Consider the following 24,523-nt stretch of genomic DNA (forward strand, 5'->3'; position numbering starts at 1 on the left):
TGGAGTATCGAGCAGGGCTACAGGAGAGCGACCATCCAGTATCCAGCAGGACCTGGAGTACCGAGCAGGGCTACAGGAGAGCGACCATCCAGTATCCAGCAGGACCTGGAGCACCGAGCAGGACTACAGGAGAGCGACCATCCAGTATCCAGCAGGACCTGGAGTACAGAGCAGGACTACAGGAGAGCGACCACCCAGTATCCAGCAGGACCTGGAGTACCGAGCAGGGCTACATGAGAGCGATCATCCAGTATCCAGCAGGACCTGGAGTACCGAGCAGGACTACAGGAGAGTGACCATCCAGTATCCAGCAGGACCTGGAGTACCGAGCAGGACTACAGGAGAGCGACTATCCAGGATCCAGCAGGACCTGGAGTACCGAGCAGGGCTACAGGAGAGCAACCATCCAGTATCCAGCAGGACCTGGAGTACCGAGCAGGACTACAGGAGAGCAACCATCCAGTATCCAGCAGGACCTGGAGTACCGAGCAGGGCTACAGGAGAGCAACCGTCCAGTATCCAGCAGGACCTGGAGTACCGAGCAGGGCTACAGGAGAGCGACCGTCCAGTATCCAGCAGGACCTGGAGTACAGAGCAGGGCTACAGGAGAGCGACCATCCAGTATCCAGCAGGACCTGGAGTACCGAGCAGGACTACAGGAGAGCGACCATCCAGTATCCAGCAGGACCTGGAGTACCGAGCAGGTCTACAAGAGAGCGACCATCCAGTATCCAACAGGACCTGGAGTACCGAGCAGGACTACAGGAGAGTGACCATCCAGTATCCAGCAGGACCTGGAGTACAGAGCAGGACTACATGAGAGCGATCATCCAGTATCCAGCAGGACCTGGAGTACAGAGCAGGACTACAGGAGAGCGACCATCCAGTATCCAGCAGGACCTGGAGTACAGAGCAGGGCTACATGAGAGCGATCATCCAGTATCCAGCAGGACCTGGAGTACCGAGCAGGGCTACATGAGAGCGATCATCCAGTATCCAGCAGGACCTGGAGTACCGAGCAGGACTACAGGAGAGTGACCATCCAGTATCCAGCAGGACCTGGAGTACCGAGCAGGGCTACAGGAGAGCGACCATCCAGTATCCAGCAGGACCTGGAGTACAGATCAGGGCTACAGGAGAGCGACCATCCAGTATCCAGCAGGACCTGGAGTACCGAGCAGGGCTACATGAGAGCGATCATCCAGTATCCAGCAGGACCTGGAGTACCGAGCAGGGCTACAGGAGAGCAACCATCCAGTATCCAGCAGGACCTGGAGTACCGAGCAGGACTACAGGAGAGCGATCATCCAGTATCCAGCAGGACCTGGAGTACCGAGCAGGACTACAGGAGAGCAACCATCCAGTATCCAGCAGGACCTGGAGTACTGAGCAGGACTACAGGAGAGCGACCATCCAGTATCCAGCAGGACCTGGAGTACCGAGCAGGACTACAGGAGAGCGACCATCCAGGATCCAGCAGGACCTGGAGTACCGAGCAGGGCTACAGGAGAGCAACCATCCAGTATCCAGCAGGACCTGGAGTACCGAGCAGGGCTACAGGAGAGCGACCATCCAGTATCCAGCAGGACCTGGAGTACCGAGCAGGACTACAGGAGAGCTACCATCCAGTATCCAGCAAGACCTGGAGTACCGAGCAGGGCTACAGGAGAGCAACCGTCCAGTATCCAGCAGGACCTGGAGTACCGAGCAGGACTACAGGAGAGCTACCATCCAGTATCCAGCAAGACCTGGAGTACCGAGCAGGGCTACAGGAGAGCGACCATCCAGTATCCAGCAGGACCTAGAGTACAGAGCAGGGCTACAGGAGAGCGACCATCCAGTATCCAGCAAGACCTGGAGTACCGAGCAGGGCTACAGGAGAGCGACCATCCAGTATCCAGCAGGACCTGGAGTACCAAGCAGGACTACAGGAGAGCGACCATCCAGTATCCAGCAGGACCTGGAGTACCGAGCAGGATTACAGGAGTGCGACCATCCAGTATTCAGCAGGACCTGGAGTACCGAGCAGAACTACAGGAGAGCGACCATCCAGTATCCAGCAGGACCTGGAGTACCGAGCAGGACTACAGGAGAGCGACCATCCAGTATCCAGCAGGACCTGGAGTACCGAGCAGGACTACAGGAAAGCGACCATCCAGTATCCAGCAGGACCTGGAGTACCGAGCAGGACTACAGGAGAGCAACCATCCAGTATCCAGCAGGACCTGGAGTACTGAGCAGGACTACAGGAGAGCGACCATCCAGTATCCAGCAGGACCTGGAGTACCGAGCAGGACTACAGGAGAGCGACCATCCAGGATCCAGCAGGACCTGGAGTACCGAGCAGGGCTACAGGAGAGCAACCATCCAGTATCCAGCAGGACCTGGAGTACCGAGCAGGGCTACAGGAGAGCGACCATCCAGTATCCAGCAGGACCTGGAGTACCGAGCAGGACTACAGGAGAGCTACCATCCAGTATCCAGCAAGACCTGGAGTACCGAGCAGGGCTACAGGAGAGCAACCGTCCAGTATCCAGCAGGACCTGGAGTACCGAGCAGGACTACAGGAGAGCTACCATCCAGTATCCAGCAAGACCTGGAGTACCGAGCAGGGCTACAGGAGAGCGACCATCCAGTATCCAGCAGGACCTGGAGTACCGAGCAGGGCTACAGGAGAGCGACCATCCAGTACCCAGCATGACCTGGAGTACCGAGCAGGGCTACATGAGAGCGATCATCCAGTATCCAGCAGGACCTGGAGTACCGAGCAGGGCTACAGGAGAGCGACCATCCAGTATCCAGCAGGACCTGGAGTACCGAGCAGGGCTACAGGAGAGCGACCATCCAGTATCCAGCAGGACCTGGAGTACCGAGCAGGGCTACAGGAGAGCGACCATCCAGTATCCAGCAGGACCTGGAGCATCGATCAGGATGACAGGAGAGCAACCATCCAGTATCCAGCAGGACCTGGAGTACCGAGCAGGGCTACAGGAGAGCGACCATCCAGTATCCTGCAGGACCTGGAGTACCGAGCAGGGCTACATGAGAGCGACCATCCAGTATCCAGCAGGACCTGGAGTACCGAGCAGGGCTACATGAGAGCGATCATCCAGTATCCAGCAGGACCTGGAGTACCGAGCAGGGCTACAGGAGAGCGACCATCCAGTATCCAGCAGGACCTGGAGTACCGAGCAGGACTACAGGAGAGCTACCATCCAGTATCCAGCAAGACCTGGAGTACCGAGCAGGGCTACAGGAGAGCAACCATCCAGTATCCAGCAGGACCTGGAGTATCGAGCAGGGCTACAGGAGAGCGACCATCCAGTATCCAGCAGGACCTGGAGTACCGAGCAGGGCTACATGAGAGCGACCATCCAGTATCCAGCAGGACCTGGAGTACCGAGCAGGGCTACATGAGAGCGATCATCCAGTATCCAGCAGGACCTGGAGTACCGAGCAGGGCTACAGGAGAGCGACCATCCAGTATCCAGCAGGACCTGGAGTACCGAGCAGGACTACAGGAGAGCTACCATCCAGTATCCAGCAAGACCTGGAGTACCGAGCAGGGCTACAGGAGAGCGACCATCCAGTATCCAGCAGGACCTGGAGTACCGAGCAGGGCTACAGGAGAGCGACCATCCAGTATCCAGCAGGACCTGGAGTACAGAGCAGGACTACAGGAGAGCGACCACCCAGTATCCAGCAGGACCTGGAGTACCGAGCAGGGCTACATGAGAGCGATCATCCAGTATCCAGCAGGACCTGGAGTACCGAGTAGGACTACAGGAGAGTGACCATCCAGTATCCAGCAGGACCTGGAGTACAGAGCAGGGCTACAGGAGAGCGACCATCCAGTATCCAGCAGGACCTGGAGTACCGAGCAGGACTACAGGAGAGCGACTATCCAGGATCCAGCAGGACCTGGAGTACCGAGCAGGACTACAGGAGAGCAACCATCCAGTATCCAGCAGGACCTGGAGTACCGAGCAGGGCTACAGGAGAGCAACCGTCCAGTATCCAGCAGGACCTGGAGTACCGAGCAGGACTACAGGAGAGCGACCATCCAGTATCCAGCAGGACCTGGAGTACCGAGCAGGTCTACAAGAGAGCGACCATCCAGTATCCAACAGGACCTGGAGTACCGAGCAGGACTACAGGAGAGTGACCATCCAGTATCCAGCAGGACCTGGAGTACAGAGCAGGACTACATGAGAGCGATCATCCAGTATCCAGCAGGACCTGGAGTACAGAGCAGGACTACAGGAGAGCGACCATCCAGTATCCAGCAGGACCTGGAGTACAGATCAGGGCTACATGAGAGCGACCGTCCAGTATCCAGCAGGACCTGGAGTACCGAGCAGGGCTACATGAGAGCGATCATCCAGTATCCAGCAGGACCTGGAGTACCGAGCAGGGCTACAGGAGAGCGACCATCCAGTATCCAGCAGGACCTGGAGTACCGAGCAGGGCTACATGAGAGCGATCATCCAGTATCCAGCAGGACCTGGAGTACCGAGCAGGGCTACAGGAGAGCGACCATCCAGTATCCAGCAGGACCTGGAGTACAGAGCAGGACTACAGGAGAGCGACCACCCAGTATCCAGCAGGACCTGGAGTACCGAGCAGGGCTACATGAGAGCGATCATCCAGTATCCAGCAGGACCTGGAGTACCGAGCAGGACTACAGGAGAGTGACCATCCAGTATCCAGCAGGACCTGGAGTACAGAGCAGGGCTACAGGAGAGCGACCATCCAGTATCCAGCAGGACCTGGAGTACCGAGCAGGACTACAGGAGAGCGACTATCCAGGATCCAGCAGGACCTGGAGTACCGAGCAGGGCTACAGGAGAGCAACCATCCAGTATCCAGCAGGACCTGGAGTACCGAGCAGGACTACAGGAGAGCAACCATCCAGTATCCAGCAGGACCTGGAGTACCGAGCAGGGCTACAGGAGAGCAACCGTCCAGTATCCAGCAGGACCTGGAGTACCGAGCAGGACTACAGGAGAGCGACCATCCAGTATCCAGCAGGACCTGGAGTACCGAGCAGGTCTACAAGAGAGCGACCATCCAGTATCCAACAGGACCTGGAGTACCGAGCAGGACTACAGGAGAGTGACCATCCAGTATCCAGCAGGACCTGGAGTACAGAGCAGGACTACAGGAGAGCGACCATCCAGTATCCAGCAGGACCTGGAGTACCGAGCAGGGCTACAAGAGAGCGACCATCCAGTATCCAGCAGGACCTGGTGTACCGAGCAGGACCTGGAGTACAGAGCAGGACTACAGGAGAGTGATCGTCCAGTATCCAGCAGGACCTGGAGTACCGAGCAGAGCTACAAGAGAGCGACCATCCAGTATCCAGCAGGACCTGGAGTACCGAGCAGGACTACAGGAGAGTGACCATCCAGTATCCAGCAGGACCTGGTGTACCGAGCAGGGCTACAGGAGAGCGACCATCCAGTATCCAGCAGGACCTGGAGTACCGAGCAGGACTACAGGAGAGCGACCATCCAGTATCCAGCAGGACCTGGAGTACCGAGCAGGGCTACAGGAGAGCGACCATCCAGTATCCAGCAGGACCTGGAGTACCGAGCAGGACTACAGGAGAGCGACCATCCAGTATCCAGCAGGACCTGGTGTACCGAGCAGGGCTACAGGAGAGCGACCATCCAGTATCCAGCAGGACCTGGAGTACAGAGCAGGGCTACAGGAGAGCGACCATCCAGCATCCAGCAGGACAGTGAATTCCCCGCAGGCCTATATGGAGCTGCAGCCCACCTTTGTGATTATATAGTCATATGTATTTTTGCCCCCCTTAAAGGGGCACTACAGCGAAAAATTATACAATTTAAAATATGTGCAAACATGGAGAAAGAACAGGTGGAATTTATACTTGAGTTGTTGGCCTATGCACTTGGTAGGAATTATTTTTGGTATCGGGGACAATTTTATATACAGATTAGGGGATGTGCCATGGGGGCGGGGTTTGCACCTTCACTTGCAAACTTGTTCATGGGAAGATGGGAATCACTGATATTGGAAAATTCACAACAGGAGGGGAAGATATTAATGTGGAAAAGATTCATTGATGATTTGTTCATTGTATGGGGGGGGGAACAGGGAGGAGTTGGAAAAGTTCATGGAGTTTTTGAATTCCAATGATTTGAACATAAGACTTGAAATGGAGTGTGACACTAAAAATATACACTTTTTGGACATAGAAATAGAGAAAAAAGATGGGCACTTTATTACACGTACGTATTTCAAAAGCACGGATAGGAATGGATACCTATCTACAAAAAGTTGCCACCACTCACAGTGGTTGAAGGCGATCCCAAGGGGACAGTTCACACGCATTCGTAGGAATTGCAGTAAGGTGGAAGATTATATGGAACAATCGCACACATTGGTGGAAAGGTTTAAAGAAAAAGGGTACAGGGAGGAGGAGTTATATAAAGAGGTGATTGAAATAGGGAAGAAAGACAGGGGTAGATTGATTAGGGGGGGAAGAACACAAGAGGGCACAAAGTATGTTGTTCCATTTGTCACAGAATTCTCCAGTCAGCATAGAGAGATGGAGGGTGCGGTCAGGAGACACTGGCACATATTGAAGGAGGATAGAATACTTCAGAGGATCCTGCCAGATAGGCCCCAGTTTATATACAGAAGGGCCCCCAATTTAAAACAGATATTGGCACCCAGCCTGGTGGAAGGGCCCAAGAACAAAAAGGCAGCTTTTTGGCAGCAGAAGGGCTTCTTTCCGTGTAGAGGGTGTAAGGCATGCGAAGAGGCTAAGGGTAGCAAGACTTATGAGGTCATATCCCATGCAAATGGAGCTAAGTTTAAAATTTTACAAAACATTACATGTAATACAGTGGGGGTGGTGTACTTGCTGTGGTGTGGGTGTGGGAAACAATATGTGGGCAGAACCACCAGGGCATTGAAATCTAGGGTGATGGAGCACATCAGGAACATCAAGAAGGGGTTCGGGGGACATAGTGTATCGGAGCACTTTAGAACCCACCACCAGTGTAATCCGGGGGGACTACATTTCTCCGGCCTTGAAAAGATGGAATATGGGTGGAGGGGTTGTCATAAGGTCCGACACATATCCAGGAAAGAGACGAGATGGATATATGGGCTGGGAAGTCTGCAGCCAGGGGGGTTGAATGTTGACTTGGATCTCAACTGTTTTATAGCTGATAATTGATTAAGAACAGTAGGTAGTACAGAGGCTAATATGACATGTAATGTGAGGGGGTTGATGGTGGGGGGAGGGGGGTTCAACTCATGTGCAAACAATTTATGTGCAACTAAGGTGAAAGTAGAGGACTGCGATGTAAACGGGCCTCCCCCTTGCAAGGCGGGCTGTAGGGAATTAGTATAGGAAGGGGTGGCCCGATAAATAAAAAAACACTAACATGTGTACCCATGTTCCCTGCAGAGGACAATACAAGGCCCATATACTGTTGCCCTGAGTGTGGAATGCACCTACATGAGGGGTTAACTGGGATGGGATGGGGAGGTCCTAGAGATAGGAAGTGGGAAAAGGGAACACCAATCAGCGTGCAGACCAGGCAAAACTAACGCGTACGTCATGACGCATGTGACGCGGAAATAGGCAGCCAATCAGAGCAGCCTGACAACGAGTGTAATGCGTACGTATTGACGCATGCGACGCGGACGGATGACGCGGACAGCGGTGCCCGAACGCGGAAGTGATGACGCATGCAGTAAGGGCGGAAGTAAAAACTGAATATGACCAAGCGTACGTCGTGACGCGTATGACGCGGACGGAAGAGGAGGGAGAGGCAATTACTCTCACACTAAAGGAGATAAAAACCCTGGTAATGAGTCCAGCCCCCGTGCCCCTGATGAGTCACGAGGGAGTGTCGAAATCGATCGGGCGGGAGGTTGGACATACCAGGAAGTGAGCGGCCGGTGAAGGCGGTGGAGTGTGCAGGCTGAGTGGAGGGGGAACGTGAGGACCCAACACAAGCTGTGCCCTGCCAGGCAACGGGGGAGAGCCCGTGAAACTCTAAATGTGCAATACAACCTGGAGCATGTGAGTGCAATTTTAACATTAAAGTTTTAAGTTTTTTACGGAATTACGCTATGGAGGCTGTTTCTTTGAGGTACAATGCAAGGATTATGGGGAGGAGGATGGTGGTCTGAACGGACAGCATCACAGCGGTACCAGGATCCTGAAGTACTGAGGCTCCTGGATTCGTGCATGGTTGGCCAGTCTAGCAGTGGCCAATACATCTGGTGAGTCTGCTTACTGTTGGGTGTCCATGGTGACGGTGATAGAAGAGAGCAAGATACTGTATAAAAGAACAGCTTTGAGGAGCTCCTGAATAGTGTTTTTAATGCTTTCTGTGGACTTTTACATTGGATAGGATGTGCGCTTAAACGATTGTGAATATACAAATAAGAAGTGCACTTTTTCCAGAGTAAAATGAGCCATAAATTACTTTTCTCCCATGTCGCTGTGACTTACAGTAGGGAGTAGAAATCTGACAGAAGTGACAGGCTTTGGACTAGTCCATCTCTTCATAGGGGATTCTCAGGGATTTATTTATTTTCAAAAGAAGTTAGTGAATGGCAGTTGCTCTGTCCAACTGCCAAAAAACTGTGTAGCAAGCAGGGAAGCTGGACAGCATCATTGTTTAAATCCTTTTTAGGGAATATCTTTATAAAGAATAAAAGCCTTGCTGAGAATCCTGTATGAAGAGATGGACTAGTCCAAAACCTGTCACTTCTGTCAGATTCCTACTACCTACAGTGAGTGACAGCAACATAGGAGAAAAGTCATTTATGGCTCATTTTACTCTGGAAAAAGTGTACTTCTTATTTGTATGTTTGCACATATTTTACATTTTATAATTTTTCTCTGTAGTGCCCCTTCAGCCTAATTATACTCCACCATTGGACTCCTGATCTTTCTCTACTGCTCGCTTAGGTGCTTTTGGTCCCTTCAAGTCAAATAACATTTATTTTGCGCTTTTCTCCTGGCGGACTCAAAGCACGAGAGCTGCAGCCACTAGGGCACACTCTATAGGCAGTAGCAGTGTTATGGAGTCTTGCCCAAGGTTTCCTTCTGAAAAGGCACTGGCTTATTGAACAGGAAGAGATGAGATTCGAACCCAGGTCTCCTGTGTCTGTGCAGAGCCCTTAACCATTACACCAACCATCCTTGTAATTGTGACTGCCCCTTTAAAAAACTGACCTCAGTGCTGCTAGGCTGGGTGGAGGGGAAGGATACTTATCCGTTAGTCGGGCGCATCCGGCAGGTGGTGCTGTTGTTGTTAATTCCAATCATAATTACTTCACCTAACAAAACTGTGAATGTAAACACTGCTAATTGCATTCCTTGTTAAGGTAACAATATGTATAGAAGAGAAGTAAATGGCAAGCTGGCGGCAATGTAACTGATCAAGCCTCAGGCTTCGTGTCTCGCTCTCCTCCCCCCTTGCCCTCTCTCCTATAGAGCCCTGGGGGGAGAGGACTCGTGTCCTCCCAGAGTCGTTTGTCGCAATAAAACAGGCAGGATTCCCTGCCGCGACGAACGACTCTGGGGGGACACGCATGCCCCCCCCCAGGGCTCTATACGAGAGAGGGCAAGGGGGGAGGAGAGCGAGACACGAAGCCGGTGGCTTGATCTGTTACATTGCCGCCAGCTTATTTGTCATTTAATGAACTCTCTTCTTTAATATACATATTGTTACCTTAACAAGGAATGCAATTAGCGCCACCTGCGGAGTTTACATTCACAGTTTTGTTACGTGAAGTAATTATGATTGGAATTGACAACAACAGCGCCACCTGCCGGATGCGCCCGACTAACGGATAAGTACCAGGGGAAGATATGGAAGGTGGTGGATCCAGTGCCGAGCTGGTGTCTTTGCTGATTTCACATCTCGGTGCTTACGGTCCATTCGCTTGAGCGGTGCACAAAAACGAATAGCATCAGCACTGGAACAGCTCCACAACAGCTGCCCTGAAACTGTCTCAGCCCTAAAGCGGCAGATGTGAAGATTACACACCATGGCCTCTATTCATAAAGCATTCCCGCATGCGGTAACGCTCAAAACAGCTGACTTTCCCGACCATTTAGCAAAGTGTCTATTCATAAAAGCTGTTTCCGCATGAAAAGCTACAATTCCTGAGCAGTGCGGGAAATTACCGCCTTGTGCGGAGATTATCACAACACATGTCACTGAAGGTTAATTCACAAAGATTAGAGCAGGCGGAATTCGGTTGGAGAACACTGGCTGTTTAGAAAAGGAGATAAGCCAGCGATAACAGGCAAGCTAACAGCCAAGCTAAGAGGGACAGGACTCCCAGGCAGCTGCGGTGAGAGGAGAGCAGACAAGGCATCCTGGAATACCAAGGCTGTGTTTTTTAACCCCTTGGGTACCTGTTTTCAGAAAAATTTCACATCAGAAAGCCTGCATGTGTAACATTTCTTGAAGTTATTCTAAGCTGCAGCAATTAAATAGGTTATTTAGAAAGACTTAATAGACAGATTCAGCGCAGATTCAGGAGGAGAGGCAGTTATTAAAAAAAATGCACATGTAAAGGGATGCTGGGGCTGCCTCCTTTATAGTAACTCTGTCTCTGCAGGAGAAAATGTAACAACTCAGCCAGCAAATGTAACAACTCAGCAGCTCCAGTTTAGTGCGGGAATTCCCCGACCTATTATCGCAAGTGTAAACATTGAATGACCACACAAAATACCGATGGAGTGGTGTTTTCCCTCCAAGATTTTTTTTGTTTTATGAATAGAGCCCCATGTGTACTGGCTGTGTTCCTCCCTCCCCCTGCTCAGCCATCTGCTAATTACTACAAGACAGGTTCTCTTTAATGAGGAAAACTCTCATACGTACTGCTGATGCCCTGTGGATCCAGAGTAAATCCAGCGCTGTTCTCCCCCTGAATGCCTTCTGGCTGTGATAGAAGAACAGACAGTCAGTCATCATTGCTGGACTCAGAGCTGAAACATCAATCATCATTGCCAGGCCTGGATTTATCTCACAGGAGCCTATAGGCACAGCCGCACAGATGTCCTTGCACCTTAGACTCCGCCCTCCATGAACCTACAAACCCCCGCCGAACCGCACCGCAAGTGTGCTGACTGCCTAGCTGTCACCTCTCCCTTACTGCCCTTGCACATCATAGGTAGCTACAGGTGCCCCTTAGCATTAGTTAGCCAGCGGTACCCTCAGTATTACTGTAGGTAGCTAGAGGTGCCCCTGACTGGAGGGAGATCTGGTCAGTGGCATACTGAGAGCAAGGTGAGTAACCTCTCATTTACACGGGACCCTGCATAGGGAAGGAGGGAGGGGTGTAAGCAGTCTTTCTATTGTCAGGCGCCTGTGGGCATGTGCCTACTGTGCCCGATAGTAAATCCTGCCCTGATCCTTGCTGGATTCACAGCCTGGTTCTGACTCCTGCTATATATGCAAGTATGGAAGTCTGCCCAAGAGGGCCACCGTGTGGTGGATCTGTTCATTGGGGGAATCCAGCCAAGTCAGGCATAACTTTTCCATTTAATACAGAGTAGTAAACTCTGTCAGGTTGATGCCCCCCCCCCCCCTTTCCTTCCCCAACACACATTTCAGGTCAAAATGGAACCACAGGAAGTGAGAGGGGTCTCTATCAGGAACTAAGACAGCAATAAAATCTGACATTTGTCATTTTGAATTATGGGAACCAATATCATTGGGATAATGATTGGTGTACCATAGACTCTAGCCATTTCTGCATTGGCTTCTGGTAAAATTCCCAGGATTCCCTCTGTTATATGGAGTCCTCTAATATTATTGCAGCTTCTGCTATCTTATGGCGCTTCAAGGACCAAATACGCATCATTTTTTGCCAACTGTACCTAACTAAAGATCTCCCAAGATGAGTCAAATCTTTTGATGTTCTTTTTTTTTTATGTATTTAAAGAGTCCCTGTAGTGACATACAGTAGAATACAGTAATTTATTCAGGATACCTGCTTTTACGGTAATTATCTTGGTTTCAGCATTGGAAACATTTCCTAGATCTATATATTGCTGTGTATTAATATGTAGAATGCAAATTAGCAGTCTAGGCTAATTTGCATGATTAGCCTAGACTGCTAATCATGCAAATTCTTCTCTCATTGCACTGTGGGAGACCAGGTGTTATTTCTACTGACTTTGGAACACACAGTAAAGAGACATTCTGCAATGATGCCTCTTCCAGCAGATGTTACTACCTGTGTGACAAATTCAGAATGCAAATTGGCGTGAGAAAAAGCTGATTACAATGGGCAAACACAGACTAAATCATTTAGAAATGAATGTTGTGAATAATGAGCAGTTTTGTTCATTATATTTCCTCCGTTAGCTGCGGCACCTACCACGACCCGCAGTTCCTTGATGACGATATCCCTGTTGGCAGCGTTGAGGGTGAAGGTGACTGGGTGCAGACCCAACTCCAGGGGCAGGAGATTGTACGTGAAGGTCTTCGGGACCAGAGGACGGAATTCTTCCTGACAACTTTTCCTAGTCGCATCGGTCACCAAACACACCTCTTTTTGTACCGACACTTTGATGCAGCCCTAAGGACCAACATGCAAGACTTCAATGTATGCAGCAAGGAATAAGGGCTTGTAATTATTGATAGGGTACAAAAACATACATCTTTATTTATAAATAATAGCAGCAAGAACACACATGATGCACTGAACCTCAAATAACTGCCTGTCCAGCGACACCTTATGGAGGGAATAGTTCTTGTCTGAATTTATAAAACAGCAGAGTCTCGGTTATCCGGCACCCATGGGGACGGCTGATGCTGGCAGGGCCGGAGCTACCATAGGAAAAAATGGGCAAGTGCCCCAGGGCCCCAGAGCCTGTAGGGGTTCCCAAGGTGTCCCTCCCCCATCTTAGCTGTTGCTCCCCAGGGACTCTGCAGAGTCTGTTAAGTTGGGAGGTGATTGGGGGAGGGTCATCAGCCAGCTCAGGGGCCCAGGAGGGAAATTTAGCTGCAACAAAGGGCCTCTAATAACGCTTTTTGGTCGCAGGTGTCTGTTGGGGGGCCCCCAGGCTAATATTACCCTAGGGCCCAATTGTTACTTGAACCGGCCCTGGATGCTGGGTAAGTGTGCTTTTTGGTTGCTTGAGACTCAATGTTAAAAATAGGCCTAGTTAATACAATAGAATACCCCACTTTATTTGAGTATTTATATAGCGCCAACATGCATCTTCCGCAGCGCTGTACAGACTATTTTGTATATTGTCTTGTCACTGACTGTCCCTCAGAGGGGCTCACAATCTAGTCCCTTCCATAGTCACATATCGATGTATGTATCGTGTAGTGCATGTATCATAGTCTAGGGCCAATTTAGGGGGAGCCAATTACCTTATCTGTATGTTTTTGGGATGTGGGAGGAAACCGGAGTACCCCGGAGGAAACCCACACAGACACGGGGAGAACATACAAACTCCTTGCAGATGTTTACCTGGCTTTGATTTGAACCGGGTACCCAGCGCTGCAAGGCGAGAGCGCTAACCACTACGCTACCATGCTATACAGAATATACCATGAAATCGGTATCAAATGTTAAAATATAGTAATTGAAAGGATATTACCCTTGGCTTCACCACTGTGAGTACTGCCGGTGATTTGTGCTGGTTGGTTGAGACAGATGGTTACGGGTAACCGGGACTCTGCTGTATAGACCATAGACGGTGGCAGGACATTAGATGACCCCTCTGGGGACAGTTAGTGGTGTGACTTGCTCTATGTTCTCTGTATGGAGCTGTATAATGTGTAATATGTAATACTAGTAGACCCAAGCCCATTTAAAAATGGGCTCTAGGTCTGTTTTTTTTTTGTAAATCGCACCCGTGCGCGCAGCCATCGCACGCGCGCAGACACACCCACCGCACCCGCCCGCCCGGCTCACTGGCCCTGTCCTCCAGTCCCAACTGCTGTCCGGGTCCGTGCTGCGCACATGCGCAGTAGCAAAAAGCACAGACCCAGCTACACAGGGGCAGCATTACGCAGGGACACAGGGGCTTTATTATAGAGCATAGACTGTAGTAGCATGTTAACCACTTCACCCCACAGGCTATTTTACCTTTAAAGGGAACCTTAAGGCCCGGTTCACACTTGCGGTGGCCCTCCGGAATCGCCGTGCCGGAGCCGCACCGCCTGCAGAACGGACGGAACGGACGCACGGCATAGCAATTAAAGCCTATGCGTCCGTTCACATGGGTCCGTTCTGCAGAACCGGAGCCGGACCGGATCCGGGCCGGATCCGGACTCCGGCCTCCGTTCCAACATGCGCTATTTTTTCATCCGGCCCCTCCGGCAGCCGTATCCGGGGCGGAGCCGGACTGCACCATCCGGCCAATACAAACAAATGGGAACCCGGAGGCCGCACAACACACTGGCTGAGAAATCCGGATGTTCTACCCCACTTCCTATGCGGATTTTTGCGGCGATATTGGCTGGGGACACATGGGCAAGCATTTTGGAGTGGAGCAGCACGAGCTGGAGGTGTTGGCAGGATGTTGGCAGCATGTCGGAGGTGGAGGTGAGTGCTAAACAGCAGAGGGCCTGATTCCACAGGTCCCCCTTCTGCTGACCTCCCAGACCCCAACATTTTTTTTTTTTTTTTACGTTAACTTTGCCAAACGGATCCGGATCGCATCCTGATTACCACCTGATGCAACCTGACCGGATCCGGATCGGATCCGGATCAGAACCGTACGGTTCCGATCCGGATCCGGTCCGGATCCGGTCAGGTCATCCGGTCCGTTTGGCAAACAACCGCTAATGTGAACCGGGCCTAACTGAGAGGGATATGGATGTTTCCTTTTAAACAATACCAGTTGCCTGGCAGTCCTGCTGATCTCTTTGGCTGCAGTAGTGGCTGATTCACACACCTAAAACAAGCATGCAGCTAATCCAGTCTGACATCAGTCAGAGCACCTGATCTGCATGTTTGTTGAGGGGCTGTAGCTAAAAGTATTACAGGCAGAGGATTAGCAGGAGAGTCAGGAAACTGATATTATATTAAAAAGAAAAATCCATATCCTTCTCAGTTTAGGTTCCCTTTAAAGAGAACCTGAAATGGGACTCGAGGCTATATTTATATGTAACTAGGGATTCCCAGCCCCATGAGGCTCCAGGGCTCCCTTGCCGTCCTCCTATATCTTTTATGCATTTTAAAAGAAAAAACAAGGAAACAAAGTTAAAAAATACGCAATTTCTACAATTCCATCCCCTGTAGTTTTATGTATGTAGAAGTTGTGTAGCACTCCTCTCTGCTTCCTGTCGGATGTGCCACGGTCTATCTGCCAGCACTGCAGATGTATCAGCTTGTAAAGAAGAATGACCGGCACCATCCAATATATTAGCTCTTTTATTCCATTAATCCATCTGTTACAGCCATAAATGCGACGTTTCGGAGAATGTCTCCTTTATCAAGCAAGCTGTGTACAAATAAAGCATACATCCATATTCTACAATTATTTATACTCACATATAGGCTGCTCAGCCAATCCTGGACAGTAACACTGCTGTCCAATTGCCATGGTCCGTATACCTAACGGACCTGATGGGGAACTTCCCAGCTGGCCACCTATTGGTCGCTGTCTCCTTCTCCCCCCACCCACCCCTCCACGCCATCGCCGCTATGACTAGCCCGCCCACCGCCACCTACGCTGGCACCACTCCCGCAGTCTCACCTCGCTCCGCCTCCGGCGGACCTGACAGGGAACTGCGGCGAGTGACGTGAGAGGGCGGTCGGCCGTAGGCCAGCCACTCCCCCTCAGCCATGCGTGTGGACGGGCGTACGCGGAAGTCAGGCGGACGTTGTTAACGCCGCCCTCTAATCCCGCAGACGTCCGTTCTGATGTAACCATGGAAACAGTGAACAGGCCAGTCACAGCGGAAAAAGAGTCCCTCCATCACATATAAACAGATGAATACTGATAGCTAATATGCAGCGGGGATTTGGCATATAAGGGCATCTTAATGGCAAAACTTCTTTACAAAATAATACAAAATTATAAAAAGAAAATAAATGAAATAAATAAAATAATGAAAATAATAATAAAGAAAATAAAAATAAAATGAAAATAAAAATAATAATAAAATAAAATAAAAAATAGAAATAAAAAACAAAAATAAAAAATAAATAATAAAAGATAAATAAAGAAATGCCACAGGTATTAATTCTTAGCAAGCTATAAGATCCTGTAATGATGTACTATATATGGAGACCACTGGAGTCAGCATCACATCAGAGAAACGGAGTCAAGTCTAGTTCTCTATTTAATCCTCTAGGTTCCATAGAATCTAATTTTTTTATCCAATAAGCTTCTCTATATAGAAGTTTCTTAGCTCGATTCCCTCCTCTCCTAAGTGGAGGTATCTGCTCTAATATCATAAATCTTAGCTGACTGACAGAATGAGAAGCTTGTACAAAATGATTTGGAACCGACTGTTCTACTAATTTTTCTCGAATGGCGTGTTTATGAGAAGAGAGTCTGACTTTCATTTTTTGTGTGGTCTGACCGACGTAGATCAAGCCACACGGGCACTTCAAAGCGTAAACTACAAACATGGAGTCACAAGTGTGACATCCCTTAATCTTAAACTTTGTGCCCCTGTAGGGGTGTCTGATCTCATCCCCTTTGATCACTGAGCTGCAGTGTACACAATTAAGGCATGGAAAAGTGCGGGTCAATCCACGTCGATCAGTACCACTTCTGCCAATGTCAGCATGTACTAATTTGTCTTTCAATGATGGTGCTTTTTTATACGAAAAAATGGGAACATTCTTAAATTCATTAATCTGAGGAAAACTGTCGGACAGAAGATGCCAGTGCCTCTTAATAATCTTGGCAATATTATCACTCTCTATATTAAATTTAGACACAAATTTAGACACAAATGGTATCCTATCCTGCGGTGCCTGCTCCCTAGATCCCCACTTCATCTCAAGAAGGTCTGTCAGATGTCCCAGGAAGCGGAGGGGAGGGCGCAGGAGGAGGCACCATAAAATCCAGACTGAGACCTCGACAGTCTCGCCCCTACCAGAGGAGACCATAGTGGTCAATATATCATCTGTGGTACTGACACCGATGCAAGAAGCTGCACTGAATTATGGACTATCTTTCTCACCGACAAATTGGCCTGATCCTTTGGAAGTCGATATTGAGTTACAACGCTTTTTTAGGAATATCAAGCTAAAATATTACTTTTCTATCCCTAGGGATTTCATGACAATGACACCTCCACCGACTGGAGACAACCCATTAGGTCTTATAGAGACAGGACTGAGATTGAAGTCCAACTTCCAGCCACCTCCGTGCCAGATCATAGATCTTTATATGCATAAAGTACAGGAGGAGATAGATACTATATTACGTAGAATGGATAGAATGGGGATCGCTATCCGTAATAACTTGGATAAGGCAAAAAGACTGGCATTACAGGAACTTATGACTAATCCGCTGTTAACAATCAAACCAGCGGACAAAGGTGGGGCTGTTGTTGTCATGGACACCATTACTTATAAAAATGAAATCAGGAGACAACTGGCTGATCAGGGAACGTATCGAACATTGACGGGAGATCCACTTAGAACAATACAATTGAAAATCGAGGACATTGTGTCGCGGGCATCACGGGACAACATAATTGATTCTAAATTAGCTAATTTTCTTATACAGGTGGACCCGATCACTCCAGTGTTATATATATGTCCTAAAATTCATAAGACATTGGACAATCCACCGGGTCGCCCTATAGTGGCAGGGGTAGATTCTGTCTTCTCACCAATAGCAAAGTACTTGGATAGGATCCTGAGACCCTTTGTGATAGGACTAAAGTCGTATCTTAGAGATACGCAGATGTTCCTGAATCTACTTAAGAGTATGACAGTGGTGGAGGGGGACTGCCTCTTGGTTACTATGGATGTTGAGAGCCTCTACACCTCCATCCCACATGATGGGGGTGTGGAGGCTGTCAAGTATATGCTGGAGACGGCTTCGGATTTTGATGTTGAACAAGTGAAGTTCATATGTGATATGTTGGATGTGATTCTGAGATACAATTATTTTCGATTTGAGGAAGATTATTTTATGCAGGTTAGGGGAACGGCGATGGGGTCGAACGTGGCCCCAACCTATGCGAATATTTACATGGGTGTATATGAGGATATGTTCATATACACCAATCAAACGTTTAGATTACATGCCAGACAATGGCTTCGATATATTGATGACATATTCTGCATTTGGGCGGGGCCACGTTCGACCCTAGATACTTTTGTGTCCGAGATTATGTCAAATAATAGAGATATCAGGTTCACAGTGCATACTTCAGAGGTACAGATACCATTTTTGGATGTTATGGTTATTAGAGATGGTGATGTGTTGAGGACTGACCTCTATACTAAGCCGACGGATGTGAACTCCCTTTTGCATTTTGGGAGTTTTCACCCGTTGGCGACTAAGAGGTCAATTCCTATGAGTCAGTTTAAACGAGTGCAGACGATTGTTTCTAGTCAGACACAGAGAGATATCAGAATTGACGAGATGAAAAACAAGTTTTTGAGGAGGGGCTACCCAGGAGAAATAGTTGAAGGGGCAAGAATAAGACTGAGTGGGGATCTAGGGAGCAGGCACCGCAGGAGAACACTTGATAGGATACCATTTGTGTCTAAATTTAATATAGAGAGTGATAATATTGCCAAGATTATTAAGAGGCACTGGCATCTTCTGTCCGACAGTTTTCCTCAGATTAATGAATTTAAGAATGTTCCCATTTTTTCGTATAAAAAAGCACCATCATTGAAAGACAAATTAGTACATGCTGACATTGGCAGAAGTGGTACTGATCGACGTGGATTGACCCGCACTTTTCCATGCCTTAATTGTGTACACTGCAGCTCAGTGATCAAAGGGGATGAGATCAGACACCCCTACAGGGGCACAAAGTTTAAGATTAAGGGATGTCACACTTGTGACTCCATGTTTGTAGTTTACGCTTTGAAGTGCCCGTGTGGCTTGATCTACGTCGGTCAGACCACACAAAAAATGAAAGTCAGACTCTCTTCTCATAAACACGCCATTCGAGAAAAATTAGTAGAACAGTCGGTTCCAAATCATTTTGTACAAGCTTCTCATTCTGTCAGTCAGCTAAGATTTATGATATTAGAGCAGATACCTCCACTTAGGAGAGGAGGGAATCGAGCTAAGAAACTTCTATATAGAGAAGCTTATTGGATAAAAAAATTAGATTCTATGGAACCTAGAGGATTAAATAGAGAACTAGACTTGACTCCGTTTCTCTGATGTGATGCTGACTCCAGTGGTCTCCATATATAGTACATCATTACAGGATCTTATAGCTTGCTAAGAATTAATACCTGTGGCATTTCTTTATTTATCTTTTATTATTTATTATTTATTTTTGTTTTTTATTTCTATTTTTTATTTTATTTTATTATTATTTTTATTTTCATTTTATTTTTATTTTCTTTATTATTATTTTCATTATTTTATTTATTTCATTTATTTTCTTTTTATAATTTTGTATTATTTTGTAAAGAAGTTTTGCCATTAAGATGCCCTTATATGCCAAATCCCCGCTGCATATTAGCTATCAGTATTCATCTGTTTATATGTGATGGAGGGACTCTTTTTCCGCTGTGACTGGCCTGTTCACTGTTTCCATGGTTACATCAGAACGGACGTCTGCGGGATTAGAGGGCGGCGTTAACAACGTCCGCCTGACTTCCGCGTACGCCCGTCCACACGCATGGCTGAGGGGGAGTGGCTGGCCTACGGCCGACCGCCCTCTCACGTCACTCGCCGCAGTTCCCTGTCAGGTCCGCCGGAGGCGGAGCGAGGTGAGACTGCGGGAGTGGTGCCAGCGTAGGTGGCGGTGGGCGGGCTAGTCATAGCGGCGATGGCGTGGAGGGGTGGGTGGGGGGAGAAGGAGACAGCGACCAATAGGTGGCCAGCTGGGAAGTTCCCCATCAGGTCCGTTAGGTATACGGACCATGGCAATTGGACAGCAGTGTTACTGTCCAGGATTGGCTGAGCAGCCTATATGTGAGTATAAATAATTGTAGAATATGGATGTATGCTTTATTTGTACACAGCTTGCTTGATAAAGGAGACATTCTCCGAAACGTCGCATTTATGGCTGTAACAGACGGATTAATGGAATAAAAGAGCTAATATATTGGATGGTGCCGGTCATTCTTCTTTATCCCCTGTAGTTTTAAAATAAACAATGTTACTGTACATAAAACTCACATATTTACCCATTTGTCCCGGCTATCACAACATTTAAATTATGTTCCTAGTAGAAAGCATGGCAACAACAATATACAGTATATGGGAATTATTTTTTTTTCTACATTCTTTAATGTAATACTTTTTGGCCACTAGATGGCACTGTACACTTAATCCTGTGCACAGGAAGTGTTTGTGTGTTTTTTTTTACTCTACTTCTTTTGTTTTGATGAATGAACATGGCTCCTGGAGCCATGCTTATTCATTCACCGTCTCTTTGATTGGCTTGGGGAACATATGTTCCTGTTCACCAATCCCTGCCGAGTGTATCCAACGGTGAACGAGCAGCCACCCGCCGCTTTTCGACAGGACACGCCTGTCCGTCCTGTCTGCGGGACAAAGACACAAATTGGACGTGTACATGCGTCCAGTTTGTGTTAACAGGTTAAATGGGACAAAAACACTCCTGGTGACCTCAGCAAGAACTGATGCCAATATGTGGATCTGGTTTTGTAATGCTAGGATTCACTAAATAAACATGAATTACCGTGACTTTGCTGGACTGGAAGTTGTAGACAGTGACTTTGATCTGGATTTGCTCCCCTCGCACCACCGAGTAAGGGAATTGTACGTCTAGGAACAAGTCTTTAAAAACGGTCAACCTCAGTGGATCAGCCACACAGATGCCTAGGAGGGAACATGGAACCAGAGAATGAGTGTGCCAGTGCTGTGTTTATATCAGTTGGCCACTAGGGGGTGCAACACTGCCAGACTCATTCAGTTGTAAGTATGAATATGAAGATGCTTTCTTCAAACAGAAGGTATTTGCAACCATTCAGCTTTATGTGAGCAAGAAAGATCTCCCATGATGCATCACTGCTGGATATTCAAATCATCTCTTTATACCCCTAAAAGCCTGACTAAAATCCAGAACTGCTGGTGTACAGTGTGGCTATAGCCTAAACATCTAACATTCTAATTCAATAGGCATGCAGCCACTTTGGAGCTATTGCTACTCATCAGCGCAAGGCATGGAATAATACAGTATATCTTCCACCTGTCCCGATTTGACTGGGACTGACCCAGGTTGGGAGGTACAGTCCCGCTTCCCATGCCCATCCCCCCCCCCCGCCCTTGTGTCTCCCAGCGTGCACTTTGTCCTGTGCTCCTCCAGCCCCAGTATATGCACTTTAAGTCTTAACCACCTTGGCGGTAATGAAGAGCTCAGCTCGTCCATTACCGCCACGGTGGATTTCACAGGCCCTGGAGGGTCTTTTTTTTACCAATTTTCGGAGGGTGTAGCTAGCCCCGGAGCCCGCGCCGGCGCAGCCTCTCCATAGCCTCCAGGGGTCGCTATGGCGGCGATCGGAACTGCGCATGACGTCGATGACATCAGACGTCATGCTCGATCGTCGCCATAGCAACACCTGAAGTTATTATTATTTATTTATAAAGCGCCAACATATTCCGTGGCGCTGTACAATGTAGGAAAACAAACAAGGGATACATAATGATACAGACAATGATATACATCAAATATGAACACTGATACAAAATACAGAATTGCTGATTACAATTGCAAATTTAACATGATGACTAAAATGTATAAATACATATTTTTTTTTTTTTTAAATGTATAAATGACTAACAGAGTGCAAGCAATTAAATTAATAACATTCAATGACACAAAAGGGTGAGGGCCCTGCCCTTGCGAGCTTACAATGTAAAGGAATGGGGTGGAAACAAGAGCTATGGCGGAAGTCTCGGTCATCGCGGGATGGCGGCCAGGTAAATAGCGCCGGCGGCGATCGGAGGGGGGGAACAGTGCCGGGGGACTTGGGGTAGCCTAGTGCTAGTTACACTAAGTTAAACCAATTTTTTTTTTAAAAAGCCACCCGCGGCCGCACGGCCACAATAAATAGAACGCCAGGGTGGTTAAGGGAGAAAAGTGCCTTACAAATGTTTAGTTGTTGTCATTGGGCAGCGACAGTCATGATTCTTTCACCTGCTCCGGGCTCCAGTGATGTGCATCCATCCACTACAGCTCACCCCTCGCTCTACTGCCTGGTTCTCCTCTTGTGTTACGTGATTACATGCAGCATGAGGAGAGCGGGATGCCAGACAGTAGAGCGAAAGGTGATTGGAGAGAGGTTGGACGTACATCGCTGGAGCCTGGAGGAGGTGAGAGAAGCATGGGTACCACTGCATATATACTCTACACAGGGCCACTAAAAACCAGGGAAGCTATAGGTGGTGGTGGTGGGGGGAGGGGGGGGGTGGAGAAGTAATCCACCAGGGAAGTTATATGATGGAAGAAGGAGGGAACCACTAGACACCAGGAAAAGCTTTATGGGGAGGGAGGGTGAGCCGCTAGACACCATGAAACTGTATAGGGGAGGTAGGGGAGACTGCTAGACACCAGGGAACTGTATAGAGGGGGGGGGCTACTAGACACCAGGGAACAGTATAAGGGAGGGAAAGGGGACTACTAGACACCATGGAACTCTATAGGGGAGAGAGGGGGGAATACTAGACACCAGGGAACTGTGTAGGGGAGAAGGGGATACTAGCAGCCACCAGGGGGAATTGTATGGGGAGTGGGCACATCGCATGCAAAATTGGGACATAGCTAAAGGTATGGCAGAAGTGGGTCTTAGCAATGCCTTTTTCCTGTATCCAAAAGTTAGGAGGCATTATTTAGCTCTATGATTAGTATAGTACCCCGAGAGCTAGTGTCCCTGAACCTTATTACCGGTAATTCATGCCTTGCACTGATGAGGAGCAAAAACTCAGAAACAGTTGTGTGCTATAGGACTCAATGGCAGCCATAGCTGGCTTTAAGGACCTAACACAAAACAATCTCTTGATTACTCCTGACTGCCACATACGCAGAACCAGCCAGTGGGGATGCTGTCTCTGCGTATGCAGCAGTTGGGAGTAATCACTGGTATCTCACTAACAGATGACATGGAAGGCAGGCTTTGCAGTAAATCGCATGCAGAGGGGTTGTCAGGGGAAATAGAGGAGGGGGTCACGCCATTACCTTTTTCAGACATGCCAACGGATTGCAGCTCCCATGTAGTCAGAGAGTCGGGGAGACTTATTGGGACTTTCTCATAGTTTCTGTAAAAAAAAAAAAAAAAACACATCAAAAATTTGTAAATGTTCCACTTAAAAATGTCTCCTTATCTTCAACTGAAGATAAGGAGCGCAGAAAGGGGGAAAATTGTGCACAGAGCAGCAGGGAGGGGGGAAGCCTTTCCCCCCTCCCTCACCCAGGGGCCCCCCCTTCCGCGCTAATCCCCCTCCAAAATTGAAGCCAGCCAGCGGCAGCGAGCAGGGAACAGCTTACCGGCATCAGAGCGATAGCGTTGCGTGCCGCTGCGCTGGTCTCCGTCTCCTGCACTGACCAATCACGGTCTCGCAGTACTTTCCTCCTTCTCAGCTCTGGGGCCCCCACTAACTGGGGACCTGCCTTTGTGGGGATATCTGCTGCCAATCTAATTGCAATTTGTGGGGAAATCTGTCGCCAATCTAATTGCATTTTGTGAGGATATCTGCTGCCAATCTAATAGCATTTTGTAGGGAAATCTGCCGCCAATCTGATTGCATATTGTGGGGATATCTGCTGGCAATCTAATTGTATTCTGTGGGGATATCTGCTGCCAATCTAATAGCATTTTGTAGGGAAATCTGCTGCCAATCTGATTGCATTTTCTGGGGATATCTGCCGCCAATCTAATTGTATTTTGTGGGGAAATCTGCCGCCAATCTAATAGCATTTTGTAGGGAAATCTGTCGCCAATCTAATTGCATTTTGTGGGGATATCTGCTGCCAATCTAATTGTATTTTGTGGGGATTTCTGCTGCCAATCTAATAGCATTTTCTTGGGATATCTGCTGCCAATCTAATAGCATTTTGTAGGGAAATCTGCCGCCAATCTGATTGCATTTTCTGGGGATATCTGCCTCCAATCTAATTGCATTTTGTGAGGAAATCTGCCACCAATCTAATTGCATTTTGTGGGAAAATCTGCCGCCAATCTAATTGCATTTTGTGGGGATATCTGCCGCCAATCTGATTGTATTTTGTTGGGAAATCTGCCGTCAATCTGATTGCATTTTGTGGGGATATCTGTCGCCAATCTATTTGCATTTTGCGGGGATATCTGCCGCCAATCTAATTGCATTTTGTGGGGATATCTGCCACCAATCTGATTG

At 48.5% G+C, this 24,523-nt stretch overlaps 1 protein-coding gene across 1 annotated transcript in view; it reads right to left on the reverse strand.

Moving 5' to 3' along the window:
- LOC137528017 (complement C5-like) overlaps positions 1-24,523 on the reverse strand; it is a 208,381-nt gene that overhangs the window by 62,171 nt on the left and 121,687 nt on the right. Inside the window, exons 19-22 of the mRNA XM_068249238.1 lie at positions 23,346-23,425; positions 20,850-20,989; positions 12,397-12,597; positions 10,893-10,953 (exon numbers count right to left, since the gene is read on the reverse strand). Of these exons, the coding sequence (XP_068105339.1) occupies positions 10,893-10,953; positions 12,397-12,597; positions 20,850-20,989; positions 23,346-23,425 (482 nt within the window). The remainder of the gene's footprint in view (positions 1-10,892; positions 10,954-12,396; positions 12,598-20,849; positions 20,990-23,345; positions 23,426-24,523) is intronic.

Source organism: Hyperolius riggenbachi, chromosome 8 (assembly GCF_040937935.1).
Source record: "Hyperolius riggenbachi isolate aHypRig1 chromosome 8, aHypRig1.pri, whole genome shotgun sequence".
NCBI lineage: Eukaryota > Metazoa > Chordata > Amphibia > Anura > Hyperoliidae > Hyperolius > Hyperolius riggenbachi.